The sequence below is a fragment of the Cardiocondyla obscurior genome, linkage group LG18, assembly GCF_019399895.1.
Source record: "Cardiocondyla obscurior isolate alpha-2009 linkage group LG18, Cobs3.1, whole genome shotgun sequence".
Classification (NCBI taxonomy): Eukaryota; Metazoa; Arthropoda; class Insecta; order Hymenoptera; family Formicidae; genus Cardiocondyla; species Cardiocondyla obscurior.
The window spans coordinates 1,972,281-1,986,764 of record NC_091881.1 but is presented as its reverse complement, the minus strand read 5'-3'; the positions used below and the strand labels follow the sequence as shown (position 1 = coordinate 1,986,764).

Here is a 14,484-nt window from a genome sequence, read left to right as displayed (position 1 = left end):
CTGATAAACATAATAAAAATATACATATATTTATCGCCCCACAACCATTAACATTTCAGTTTTCTTCAAATCAGTGTGAAACTCGTTTGTTTAAAGATGAATATTCGAATTTTGTTTTTCTTTCTTCTTACACTTCTTATAACTGGTAATATATATTCACATAAAATTTTATGATAGAAAACTTGTCATATATTTCTATAAGTAATTTTTTTAATGTAAATTAATTTTATTTTTAGACAATGTAAACGCAAGAAACTTCGAATTCGGACGAAGCTCGTTCTTGCGAGGTGGCTCGTCACGAGGTGGCTCATCACGAAGTGGGTCGTCTCGAAGTTCATATTCTCCTTCGTCAAGATCAAGTTCTAGTTATTCACCTGGACACGGAAGTTCATCAAATGGACATTCAACAAGTTCAAGTTCCACTGGATATGGAAGTTTCTCTGGTAGACAAACAACAGGATCTAATTCTCAGGGATATAGAGGCTTACCAAGCGGGAGCCCAACAGGATTAAACCCGGGTAGAACTTCGAGTCAGTAAATTATATGATTTTAGTGTAATAATAAAAAACAGACTATTACTCGTGTTAATATTTCTGTAGTTAGAATATAATTAAATGTTGCTTTGGTTGTAGGTCAAACTTCACATCAGCAAAGTAAAGATGCATCTACAAATTTTTTACACGCTGAAGGAGGAGGCGCAATGCGACCCTGTAAGTGCAATAAAATTTAAACAGTAACTATGTGAAAGATTTTTTAATTAAATTTAATATAATATTAATACTTTTGTTTATGCAAAGCTCAAACTAATTCCGCACAATCCGGCCGGCCACCCGTATCTAACAGCAATACAGGTATTAATTTAGTTTTTACTTATTTATCTTTTTTTTTAATGGCATGTTTATTAAAAAATTAATTTTTTTTATTATTAGAAACTTTTAGAAATCATGGAATAGGTTTTACAACAGAGAGCAAACAGACTTCTGTATCCAACAATCCAAAAATATCGCATAATCCATCGGCACCGTACAACCCATCGGCACCGTACAACCCATCAGCACCATATCCACATAGTCCGTCAGCACCATCAACTAATAATTTTCCAAAACCTGATGTAATATCTTCGCAAAATCATGGTGTGTATATTTTTTAATATTTCGAGTAATATAATTTGTTTTTAAATCTTTAAAATTACATTAATAAAATAATAATTCTTAAGTGTGATTATTGATTAATAAAAAATGAGCGCAAATAAAAAATTCGACTTACAGTAAAGTTACATAATAATATATTTTTCTTACAGATCATACTTCTTTCGGTCAACCAGGCGTACCGTATAAGCCATCACATGACACTTTACCTAACAAACCTTCATGGAGTAATCCGCATTTTACTCCAAAGCAGCCTTATCCATCAGATACCGCTTCTACTAATATCGGTTTCAAGGATCACCTACGTCCTACATCTTCAATACCCGTTTCTTCCGCGCCTTATCCGCGTCCACCTTATCCTACTTCTGGAAATATCAATTCATATCCTTTTCCTCCTCCTCCTCCTTATTCTAGTCATTCTTACAGTCGTTTGAATCATTCTCATTTAACACACAACCCAAGTTACTCTGCCCCCAGTCACACATTTGGACATTCTTCTAGTTATCCATCGCAATATCCATCAATACATCACACACAATATCCATCGCATATTCCTCCACTTGTACCAGGAACATTCGGAAATCCTTACTCTACGCATCCCGTGAATGGACCATATGGTGCGGGTGGACACGCTTATTATCCTCAGCAACACGTCTTATCGCAGCCGGCGGCACAACCGTATATACCTGGACAAACGGTCATAATGGTTCCCGGTCAACAAGATAGTGGCAGAGGAATTGGTCAAATGGTGAAAGAGGCGCTCGTATTTTCTACAATTAACGCCGGAGTGAACAGGCTAATAAATCCGTATCCTCACTTCGGTCACGATTATAGCAGCTCTCCGTCGAAACCTAGCACCAGTACCAGCGAAACGCACATAACTTATAATAATCATTATTTCAATACTGCTCCTACGGATGGCAATGCTTCTCCGAGTTCGTCGAATGTACAATGGGGAAACACACCCTCTGTATCTCCTGTCAACTCAAATCCGGTGAATAATCCGGTTATTACTCCGGGTGTATCGACTCCTATAATTGTTCACAACGGTACCACAACATATCCAGTTGGCACTTCTTCAGTAGTGGCAAGAAATACGGCAAACAACAACGAAGTTCCTCCAATTGTACCTTCTGATGGAATTGCGGCCGGCAACGTGGTAAATAATCAGCAAGAAACGCCTATTTATTTTCCACAATATAAGATATCCGATGACGATTTGTTACTGTTAACCGAAGAGTTATTTGCAAAGCAAGAAGTCGACATATCTAAGTATTTGACGTTACATCTGCAGAGTAAATCTGAGAACGTAACCGATGCAGCTAGCGGACCGTAAGTTTTAAACATTATAAAAGATAACTTATAACGTATTAAATTAGAGCCGCTCATAGAGAATGAATAAAGTCGGATTGAAGGTTTTTAATATAACATACGAATAATACTTTTTCATTTGTCACGACACTCTTACAGAAACGATTAACAACTTATTTGCTATTTTTCTCTAACTCTGTTCTGCCCATTATATTTTTCATTCGACCGACCGCGACTGTTATCGACTCCCTCTCATTTGTTCGATTTTTCTACTAATTTTTCGATCTTTCTTTTAACCATTGCAGTTACTGTTTTCTTAACTTTTCCCTTCAATGACAGCCCGTGTATCTAAAAAGTTGTTTTCGCGTCGCTTTTTTTGTTTTCCTCGGGACTATTTTTCAATACATAATTTAGCTTAACCGAGCAATATTAATTTACTTCGCGGTCTATATCCTTCAATTAAAAATCAATTTATTTAAGCATTAAAGTCAATTCAAATTAAAAAAAAATTGTAAATAAATCTCTCATCTGATTTTTTATTTCTAGATTGATTTATGTGCAAAAAGAAGCATATGATTACCCAACAATCCTAGCTATTCGAGCGCTTTATGACAATTACGAACATAATTCCACCGTGAAAGAAACTCGTACGCCAGAGAAGCGAAAAAAAGAAGATCTTCTGTTAAATGTATTTCTGAACACGAACGTGATGTCTAAAGCGATGCGATGGTTGTCGGATCGAGGTTTTATCGATCCTGACGATTTCGAAAAAAAGGATGTTTTACGGCATCTGTGGTTGACCACATTTGACGGCGCCACTTCAGGATTCGAACGAGTGTTCACGTCTGAAAGTTATGGTTCGGAACTTCTTGGTGTACAGGACTGGATTTACTTTAATTATCAAGAATCGAACAAACGCATCGACTACATGGGATACACTGACACCATGAAACTTGGCGATGTGAGTTGTATTATGTAATATAGATGCAATATTTCAAATATACTGTTGATGTTATAATATTAGAATTTTTTACGTATGATAATTAATGACTTTATTTGCTTTTTATAGAAAGCCTCATTGGTGAAATTAAATTTTAAAATGGATGGCATTATTAGACCAAACGCAACGATATTCGTGGGCACGCTTCCTGAGCTTGAGATGTCGTTATATACAATATGCTTTTATGCCAGGCCGAATAATCTATGTCCCGTTTCTCTTGGCGGAAGCAAATTTAATATTTTCACTCATTCTTTCAGATATTATGGGAAAGATCTCATTGATCTTGCGCTTCCTATTTTCTAATTTTATTATATAAATAATGTTACATGAATAAAGACGCTTCTCAGGCGCGATAATACAGATTACCGAATGCACAAAGTGCATAGTTTTAATAATTTTAATAATAAGTTAAAAAAAATTTAATAATGAAATAATTTTAATATAAATAATTAATACAATAACGTAAAAATTGTAAAGGACTATTTCCAAAGAAAAATTAAAAAAATAAATATTAGAAAGGAAAACAAAAGATATTTTGTCATAAGTTTTTGTCTAGGAGAAATTATTCAATTTAACTGAAGAATTTATAGACATACTTCGTAGAGAAAGCACGAGAAATCTGCAAAACATCGCACAGCATTCGTAAATATTATTTAATTAATATCTTGCATTTTATAAAATTTTAACAATTGCTTAAAAAATTATTAAAAATATTATCAAATTAAATGTTTTAAACTCAAATCTATTTAGCTAAATCATATAATTTGACCGTAATTGCAGCTCTACGACGCAGAGAATCAGCGAAAAGAGAAAGCCTACATGGTATGAATCATTCAATGTTACGGGCGATGGTCGCCAACGTCTAGGCCGTTCAGTATAAGGTCGAACGACAGTAGTCAGCACTGCTGGCCCAGCAGTAGCAGGCCGACTGTGTGACGGAGCAGACAGTGTGTGTCGGATTTCTTCGAGTTTTTAACGGATTGTGACCAGAATTCGGCAAGAACGAACTGGGCAACAACGAATATGAAACTCAGGACCTGCCTAATCATCGCGATTGTTACTCTGTTTATTTCCGGTAAGCGCATTTATTATACCTACGCTAATGTTATAGATTATATTTAATTGATGGAAGACTGTGAGAATTATGTACGTGAGAACTGCTAAGATTTACACAAGACGCTCTTGCATCTTGCAATTTGCATTAAATTAATTAATAATGTTTTGCTTAACCAAAATAAATTTTTAATTAGAAAATTTTTTGTGCTTAATGTTTGAATAAAATATTACTTTAATTATTTGTAAATCAATTTTTAAGAAAAGGAAATTGTTTTGAGATTTCACAGAAAAATCGATAATAATAATTAAAATTAAAATTTTATTTAACCGAACAATTCCTTGAAATTAAGTTTGCATTACGTGTTAACACGGAAGCACAATTCGCGGAAACTTATGTGCTTCTGCCTATAATTTTACGAATTACCGAGCTAATTTATAGTTACTAACAATTTAAACGTAACATAGTTTTCAGATTAATCGAGCAATCTCACTACGCATTGAGCGAACGTTATGAATTTTGGTTGGCAAACTGGTTGTCGTATAAATAAAAAAAACCGATGCATACTTAATTTATTAATAAATGCTGTTCGACTCGTATAATATATTAAAAAAAAAAAAAAAAAAAAAAGAGAAAAGCTTGACACATGTATATACGTGTGTGCATAATAAAAGAATAACGTAAAGTGCACTCAACTGTTTAATTAGATGTTAATTAAATGGCGAAGAAAATTGGATAGAACGCTCTGAATCACATAAAACTTATGTAGAAAGAATTGATAGGCTCAACTAACAAATATAGACTGCGTAATAAGTGAAACCAGTAGAGTAAATTGCTCTTCCATGAGTAACAACTCGTACGTCACGTCGTCAATGTACGTTACTTATAGCATTATTCACTTGACAACGTTTACCATAATTGCATTACTGTGTCCATGATACCAAATTGGAGATTCTCATCGAACGTCACGTAAAAAAAGATAATTAAAACTACATTCAGCAAATGTTACATCGCGCAAATAATTAGAGGAAGCATTTATGGAACTTTGTAGCTCATTCGAATAAAGAAGTGCCATTAAAAATTAAAAATATGATACATTATATTAAACGAATGGCAATTGTCGCTACATTATATAATAATCTGTTGGAGAACAATGGGCTTGACGATCTGCACTGTACTATAATGTCGAATCATGAGAAATAAAAGAGAATACCAAGTTGTATAGATAGCTTGATAGTTACTCAATCAATGTATATCATGACGCAGAACGTCCTATCTGATGATTTATCCTAGTGTATATTTTTAAATATGTTTTCTTGAAAATTATAATTATACGCTAGTCTAACAAGTTACACTTTATTGTAAGTTAAACTTTGTTTTAGTATTGATAAAAGTTTTTCTTTCTGAATATTATTGCAATTTAAATTTTATCTGCAATTTTTTAGAGTAAAAATGAGGTAATTTAAATGCAAAACTAACGAGATTTCCAAAGACTAAAGTCCACCTAAGTATTAAAGAATTGTTACACATGTAATATCGTGTTTTCAGTGAGTACAGACGGTCGTAAAACCAGCGGACGAAGAAGTGGCAGCGGAGGATGGGGCTCCTCCTCTCGACGAGGAGGAGGAGGAAACACGAGAACTACTGCACGTCCTTCGCAAACAGGAGGTATATAACGTTATATTTACAACTAGCTTGTTATACATTTTTACTATTACTAGAAAAAACCATGCGCGCGCTATTTTTTAAAAGAAAATTTCAAAGTATAAAAAAAAAAACATGCGACTCACCAATCTGCATGAGCATCAGCGGAGTTGTAGAATTCAGGCGGTGGCTGTAACATAAAGAAAAATATTAATGTAGACATGAAATTCAGTTCATAAAATTAATAAAAAAAAGGGCAAAAGTTTTTATTTAATATTTTATTTAAAAAAATGTATATTCACCTAAGAGTTGCTCCGCCGATGCAGGATGCCCGTCCCGGGCCTGCTCCTCCTCTCAGATGGGACGTGTCGAGTCATCCTTCCGCGCACAAGTCACTCGCGAACACCCCGACCGTGATTTTACAATTGATCATTTTCACGCGTTCCTGTCCGGCACTCGCGTTTAGAATGAAGCCAAAAAATTACGCCCGAATACTATTCGAAACTCCCGGAACGACCGACGAACCGGCTGCGGTTCGTATAATTAATAAGATCGGCGGTGACGACACTTTCGTGGATAGCAGCGGATGCAGCTGCGTCGATCTGTAACAAAAAAAAATATATAATTTAATATATGGTAACAATAGAATCGATTAATCAACTAACACCGATGCGTAACATTGATTTTTTTAATAGGGAAGATTTAATATATTTTTCAAATATTTATTAGATTACTTGTTGGCCGATTCAATATATTGCATAATATTATGCAATGTGCACGCATCGTTGTAGCCTAGCAAAGAAAAAAAAAAAATCTCGTCGATTATATCGTTAAAAATTATTTCGAGTTAAGCTTCTTTTCGTAATCATCCGGAATTGCGTCGTGGTTTGAAAATATTTATGTATCTACGCGTTAAATCTCTTACAAATTCGATGAGTCACTACTTCTCCTATAGATACAATAGCTTTTTAAGGCATGCCTTGTTTCTTTTTTAATCTGGAATCTCGTTACGTTTATAGGCTCAAGTTCGAGTAAAATAGGATGGAACGTACCACCGAATAGTAACAGTAAAGCACCAGGAACCAGCAACGCTAAGCCGTCTGCTCCGGTAAACGAACATGCCTCCAAGACGAGTGCGACAAATGTACAATCAGGATATCCGTCAGCGAATCCACCGCCATACAGTCCATCGGGTATTTTTATTATTCTTTCGAACTTATAAACCAAAAAATAAAATCAGTAGGTTTAGACCTGGATCCTATAAGCATTTACTACAAAACAAAATTTCTATGACTTTAACTGTTGCAAAAAAAAGCTTAACATACTTTGAAAAAATGTTTTCCGCGTAATTTCGTTCGATAATGATTCCTAGGTGGATATCCTCGGCAGCCCAGCGGCAACCCGGGTTACAACCAGGGCTACCCATCGTACAACAATCCTTCGTATCCCGGTGGCCACGCGCCGTACGGTCAGGCGTACAATCCGTCAATGCATCACAACGCACCTCCGGCCTACACTCCTTACGGCGGAGGACAATCCTACGGCGGCTACGGAGGGCAGTCATTCGGTCAACCGTCCTACGCTCAACCATCCTACGTTCAACCGGCTATCGCACAAGCGCCGGCTCTAACCGTTCTCCAGCCAAGTCGACCCGGAATCGGTCAACTGGCCAAAGAAGCTCTGGTTTATTCTAGTGTTAGTGCCGGCGTAAGCGCGGCTGTTAACAGATTGCTGCCGGGTGGTATCTACGGCAGAAGTCCAAGTTACGGTAGCGAAGGCGGCGGCGGCGGCGGCGGCGGCGGCAGCCGCACCGAGATCACATACAATAATTATTATTATAATCAATCAACCCCGAATAATGGAGAAGCATCTGCGGCACAACCGGCGAACAATAACAACGGGGGTGCGCCTGTTAATTCTGGCGCAGCTAGCTCCGCAACGCCGGTGGTTCAACCACCACCAGAAGGGGAGAAGAAAACTGAAGCACCTAGCAACACCAATTCACCCAGTTCTCAGCCGGAAAATAGTCAGCCGGCCACGCCGAACTATCCGATTTCCAATGACGAGGTGAAGAAACTGTCGGAAAGTCTTTTCGAGGTGGATAAAAACAACGCATACAAGTTCATCACCGTAAATCTGCAGGGAGAGACGAAAGAAGACGGCACCGGGGATGACGCTCCTTCACCGTAAGTAGTCAGAATCGCTGGTTCGACTGATTCGCATAGGCCCGGTTTCACCAACGCGAGTTAAAATTAACTTTTAGAGTTGCAATCTTAAAAGTTAATTGACCGATTTGATTAACTCGCGTTGATAAAACCGGGCCTTAATCTTTATCTTGAATAAAATAACTCGCTGAAATTGTTTCGCGCATAAAGAGTTTCATTGTTTTTTTGATGATATAATTGTAGCTTGCTGGACGTCAAGCCGGAAGCGTACGAAATCCCGACAATTAAGAGCGTGTTGGCGTTGCACGATAATTACGAGATGAACGTTAAAACGAAGGAGACCGTCACGTCTGACGAGCGAAAAGAGGAAGCGGAGTTGCTCGACAAGTTTTCAGAGACTGACGTATTTAAAACGGCGATGAAATTCCTGGCCGATAAGGGATTCATCCCGAACGACGAGTATGAGTTCAAGGATACGTTGAAACGTATCTGGTTCTCGCAGTTCCAACGAGTGGAGGGAGAGCCGTCCAGTTCTGGCTTCGAGGCAGTGTTCGTCGCGGAGAAACTCGACTCTTTTATGATCGGGCCACAAAATTGGATTTATTTCGCCAAACAAGAGGCTCAGAAAAATCTTGACTATCGCGGATACATAAAAGATATCAAATTAGCTGATGTAAGTAACGTAGCGCTCATATCTTTGACGGTTTACCTTTATATTATATAAATAAGCGTATATGTTACATGCTAGGAGCGACTAACATGGCTAGTCAAAATTGAAAACTAAAATCCTAGAGTTAACTAAAAACACATCGGTGAAAAGCCGAGGCATAAAATCATTTCGGACTTTAACTATAATATATGTGTATATATTTATTACCCAAATTTTCTTTTTGTAGAAAGGAGAAGCTATCAAGATACGTTCGGCGTTCAATATACCTGACACAAAACATTCGATCACGACCCTTCTCGTCGGTCTCTCACCCGAATTGGAGATGGCTCTCTACACAATGTGCTTCTACCTACGTCCAAACGACGTTTGTCCGATTTCATTGGGCGGAAAAGATATTAATTTGGTTTCCACCAGATTCAACTACTTCGGCAAAGATATTTTGATCGCCGGCTTTGTCGCAGGATAAAATCTAGTACCGAAATCTTTTGAAGATTTTTCTATAAGTTGTGCGATAAAACTTTTAACAGTAGATACGTTAAAAGAAACGTTCGGACAAATCTTGCGTTAAAATAATTAGTAGATCAAAATTTATATGTTTACTTATTGCTTTTAGTTTAATATATGTATTTATCCAGCATGATACCTTAAATCGAATTTTGTGCTTTTATCCATTTACGTACAAATTTGTATTAGCGAACAAGAATCGATGCATGATCTCTTTTTTTCACGAATTATATATAATTTTATCTTTATTGTAATAAAATTGGAAGAGATATAATTAAAATGCACACTCTAAGTATTTTGACACTTTTTAACAATAAAATCGACTATTTAGGCGTCTCACACAAGGATAGGCACTGCATAAATTACCTCACTTTTCGAAATTGATATTGTTAGAAAACTGTCTAATAAATTAATGTTTATAATTGATAAACAAGTCTTTAATACAGTTATTTTTGTTACAATAATGAAAAATATATATTGCAATATTAAAAGAAAAAATTTGTATACTAAACAATCACAGTACTCTTTTTGTAAAATCAAAAATAATTCTTAGAAATAATATATTTTTTAAATAAATATATTATTTCTACTCGTGATATGTATACAATATATCTTAGATCAATACTTGCAGCTTCACATTAAAGAATATGGTTAATTCTTTTTAGTCTGTTGATGCAGTGCGCTTCAACGATGTAAAATTTAACTTTTTCTAAAATTTGCGATATATTAATCAGTGCAATAACTTTCGTAAATACATTAATATATTTTTTTAATTTAAATCTTACATTTAATAGAATGTAAATGAATTTGAAGAGATAGAACTTAAACGTACCTCAAATATCCTAGCGTTCTTTCCTTCCAATTCCGAAAATTCCATCATAGGTATTATAGTTGGTCGTCCATGTGCGCATCGATTTGGAAATTTCGTATATTTTAATAAATTTATAAGATTAATGCACTGCTCCAAAGTTAGTTTATCCCCAAATTTAATGGCACCTAAAAACGTTGAAAAATTAATTTTAAAAAGCAGAATAAAATAAAATAAAAGTTAAAAACAAAGAAAAGTAGAGAAACAATAAAGGTAGATATAATTGCCAGAGATTTGTAATAGTTTAAAATGTACACTCACCGTCAGAAATGGCATTCGTGGTGCTACGACGGCGGCTAGCGTACGTGATCTTGGCGTGATGTGCGTCGAATCTCACACGAAGCGCGCGCGTAGATGTGTCGCGGAGCACCGGTCACTGAGGACTGAGGGAGAACGCGGCCTACTACACCTCCCCGCGCTCGGCGGTCGAGAGTGGGGAAGTCACGTACGCCAGCCGCCGTCGCCGCTCGTCGCAGCAAATGCCATATCTGCTTTTCAGTGTACTCATCATTTTTAGTGCATTAACATCGCAATACATGAATCTTTGGCGCAATAATAATTATTAATTATTACACATATATACAGTATTATATTTTATGAAGCAATTAAATAAATACCATGGCAAGCTTTCGATGCTATAGCATTATGAATAGTCAACGGCAATGTGTTTGCTTTATTTGTTATATTACAACTTTTTAATACTTCATTTAATAAATTATAAATTTTTGGCAATATTTTTTCGCTATTGCAGGGATCATTATTCGTAATCAAACATTGCGGTATTGTGCGTATCAATATTGTGTTTTCCTTTGTCGAACCTAAACTTATGCCGTATTTCCTTAATAACATTTTATTGCGTAGAAGCAAATTATACATTTCTACAGGAAGTTCCATAGAAAGAGGATTACGTAAATTAACAGAAAGCAATTCGCCTTCGTTCGTTTGCACGTTATGTCCTAAATAATATTAAATTATTTTTATTATAACAATTGCGCTTGAAAAAAGACTGGCAATTAATTTATCACAAGCATATATTTTAAAACTAGTAAACTATTTCTTATTAAAAATAAAATATTGTAATATTTACTAAGAAGTAAATTCTCATAACGTATTCTTTCATGTACGGCATGTTGATCAATCATTAACAGAATCTTTATTTTATCATATGACATCCACGCGGCGATAAATTCATTATTAACTTGATTGATAACCTGCAAAAAAAAATATATATTAATAGAGTTCCATTCAAGACAGTTTAACGTATTAAAAATTAATGTACGTACCTTTATGCACTTTAACGACGCTCGTGTCAATTTAAATTCGCATAATTTTTGTTTTAACTTGCATGGGTGTACCATTGTTTTTTTTAGCTGCCAATTTTCTGTAACTGGATGCGCAATACATTTCTGTAATTGAACTAAATAAATAAATTAATGTTTATTAATATAATAATAAATTAATTAAATATGCAGTTTGTTCGTTACATTATACCGAAAATTACTTACGCGGAATTGTATCGTCAAGACTATAAAGGTATTTTACATCTGTCAATTTAACATTGCAACGTAAGAGTCCATATAATTTTCGTGGCAGGAAATAAAACTGATTTTGGTTTACATTTTGATTAACTTCAAAAAGTTGCCGAGAACGTGTGTTATTTTCGGAAAACACGTTATTCACAATCCTCGCAGAATCGTGTTTCTTATCATTCGTGTAATAAGTCCAATTTGACCATTCGGAAAGTGGTGAAATCTTATTTATGAAATCGTCATTGTTGCTATTGCAACAATTATAAGCTTCCTTGGATTCAAATGAATTATCTGCTGCACTGACATTTGTGGAATACTCTTGTGCTTTATCATTTTTATCTATTACCTTTTCAGCTGTATTTTTAAACAAATTCGTGCGTTTTAAAGAAACCATTTGACAACAAATGCCGTTTAATATTTCCTCTTTCTCATCTGTGCGATACTTGACGCTTTCGATATTATTATCTTCATTTTGTTTGTCGCAACAATTAGTTATAGTTGTCGAAGTAATTTTTTGTTTCTTGAAATCAATCATAGTATTTTTCATCACTAAGGACGTAGCAGTTTTACACCGGTCAACATCATCCCTAAAAACAAATCTTTTTGATATAAAATGCATTTGTTTCAATAGCTGCGTTTCACACAAGTAAGGCGTAACAACAGAAGTTGTAGCTTCTTCTACAAGGCATTTGAAATCACAGCTTTTAACGATGTTTAATATTTTTTGCATATCGCGAAACATGATACTCCTTTTTCTATTTTCGGTAACGAAGGTAAATTCTCTCTGTGGAAACGTGAGATAGAATAAAATAAACATTTTTCTTTCGTACAGATCTTGTCGATTGAATTGCTGGTCGCGAGACAGACTCAGCCTTTCTTTAAAGGCAACTTGGATTAATTGCAGAATAAGAGGGCAATAAATAGGTCGGTAATTTAAAAATATCCATTGCGTTGCGTTATTATTGGATAACCCCACGTAACCGTGATAATTCGCGTTGAATTTGGAAACTTTACATCGTACCGACCATACGCGATTCAATGGCAGATCTTTCTCAAATAGTGTCCTCAGAACTTCAACCGGACTGTGCGGTTTCGCAATTCGCAGAATAACCTTTTTCCGATCCTCGTCTCTAATCGAAAACGATACCTAATTGCCCCGATATAAAAGAAATGATTATGAAACAAGTTATTGTTACCAATTGGCAATTGCCATAATATAATTACATTATATCTTACTTTTGTCTCGGCGACAGCTATTACCGCGATAAAGAGACAAATGACCGATACATCGTACTTTTTACACAACGGTATATTGTGCAAACCGTAAATGGAGACCGTCGTGCCACACAAAGGTCTTTGTTCTATTTGTTTCAAAGTAGACGCTGGTCCCTCAAACACCTGTAACAAAAATCATTATTAAGAAAAGCAACAGAAAGCTATCTGAAATGAAATGTCCAATACGTACGTGTGTGATTGATGTAACGAGCAAAGTATAACAGAATCGTGTCTATATATTTTCATATTTGCGCTAACAATTTTCATTTATTTTATCAAGTTATAATTAATAAGAAGTCTAATGACGACGAGTAATAATATACCTTCATAAATGTTTTCGTAGAACATTGATGTCTCGAAGCGATCATAAGACGGTCAGTCAAGCTACGTATATCGGTCAAATAATTGGATTCAGCCGATTTGTATACCTGTTGATCACTTATGATGCTCGAATCGTACTCCGCAATATTTTTTAGCATGTCTTTTGATATGCCGACACCATTGTCGACAACTTGAATTTCCCGTTTTTCCGCATGAATCCTCACCGCGATCGCCGTGGCCTGTGCATTCAACGAATTCGCTACCTGTAATATTTCATGTGTGTTTGTAATTTATTACGCACAGTAGTTATGTTTGAAAACGCACGAGTGTACGCGACGCTAGAAAAAACATAAATGTTTAATTTTACATCAAGTATTACATATTTTAATATTTAATTACGATAAAAAATGATATTTTATGTATCGTTATTTGTATTCATAATTACATACAGGTAACTCAGGCGATAAAATTATGTAATTATAAAGTAACGTACCAGCTCTAAGACGCATCGTTCGAAAGATGCGACGTTTGATACTTCCAATGATTGTAAACTCGAATCACAAAGTTGTTCTATATTACTCTGCATCTTTATACAAACAAAAAAACAAAATTGAAAAATGTACCAACGCGCTGCTCTTTTTCTCTTTCTCTTACTTGATTATGTTACCTTCTAAACCTGATATTTTACAAAACGTAGATACCAATTACTTCCTTAAACATACAGAATGTATGTACGTGAGTGTTAATAATTTTAGTAATGCCATAAAGTTAAAAAATTCCATATGACTATTCTCCCATCGATGCAGCTCATCGTAAGTGATGCAGTTTGTGCATAGTATGTAGCCTTAGGTTAAAAGCATCCCAACCCAACGCGATTTACGTCGCGAGCGCCACGCCGTGATAATTATTATTAACGAATAACAAGACCGACGTCTAATAATTTCTCAAGATCGCTCAGTAGAGCAACATACGTCAAGTCCTTTGAAATTAAAGAT

General features: G+C 35.4%; 3 protein-coding genes across 4 annotated transcripts; 2 read left to right on the top strand and 1 right to left on the bottom strand.

Annotated features, from left to right (window-relative positions):
- The first annotated feature begins 14 nt into the window (after positions 1 to 14).
- Positions 15 to 3,988, top strand: LOC139109756 (endoribonuclease Arlr). Its single transcript, XM_070669069.1, has 8 exons — positions 15 to 145; positions 237 to 530; positions 633 to 710; positions 798 to 851; positions 930 to 1,133; positions 1,301 to 2,480; positions 3,006 to 3,420; positions 3,529 to 3,988. Exons 1-8 carry the CDS (start codon positions 97 to 99, stop codon positions 3,760 to 3,762), a joined length of 2,508 nt encoding a protein of 835 aa, XP_070525170.1. The 5' UTR covers positions 15 to 96; the 3' UTR covers positions 3,763 to 3,988.
- Positions 3,989 to 4,122: 134 nt separating this feature from the next.
- LOC139109759 (endoribonuclease Arlr) lies at positions 4,123 to 9,929 on the top strand. Of its 2 annotated transcripts, XM_070669072.1 has the most exons (6): positions 4,123 to 4,534; positions 6,062 to 6,181; positions 7,177 to 7,350; positions 7,530 to 8,343; positions 8,566 to 8,995; positions 9,219 to 9,929. In XM_070669072.1, exons 1-6 carry the CDS (start codon positions 4,483 to 4,485, stop codon positions 9,456 to 9,458), a joined length of 1,830 nt encoding a protein of 609 aa, XP_070525173.1. In that variant the 5' UTR covers positions 4,123 to 4,482; the 3' UTR covers positions 9,459 to 9,929. The 2 variants fall into 2 exon arrangements, with proteins under 2 accessions (XP_070525173.1, XP_070525174.1); XM_070669073.1 differs by lacking the exon at positions 4,123 to 4,534 and having other exon boundaries at positions 7,547 to 8,343.
- Positions 9,930 to 9,937: 8 nt separating this feature from the next.
- Positions 9,938 to 14,332, bottom strand: LOC139109757 (DNA mismatch repair protein MutL). Its single transcript, XM_070669070.1, has 9 exons — positions 14,157 to 14,332; positions 13,983 to 14,075; positions 13,492 to 13,752; positions 13,130 to 13,291; positions 11,870 to 13,040; positions 11,648 to 11,781; positions 11,452 to 11,575; positions 10,982 to 11,320; positions 9,938 to 10,492 (listed from the first exon to the last, which is right to left on the bottom strand). The coding sequence occupies exons 2-9, from the start codon at positions 14,073 to 14,075 to the stop codon at positions 10,284 to 10,286; spliced, it is 2,493 nt and encodes an 830-aa protein (XP_070525171.1). The 5' UTR covers positions 14,157 to 14,332; the 3' UTR covers positions 9,938 to 10,283.
- Between the last annotated feature and the right edge of the window lie 152 nt (positions 14,333 to 14,484).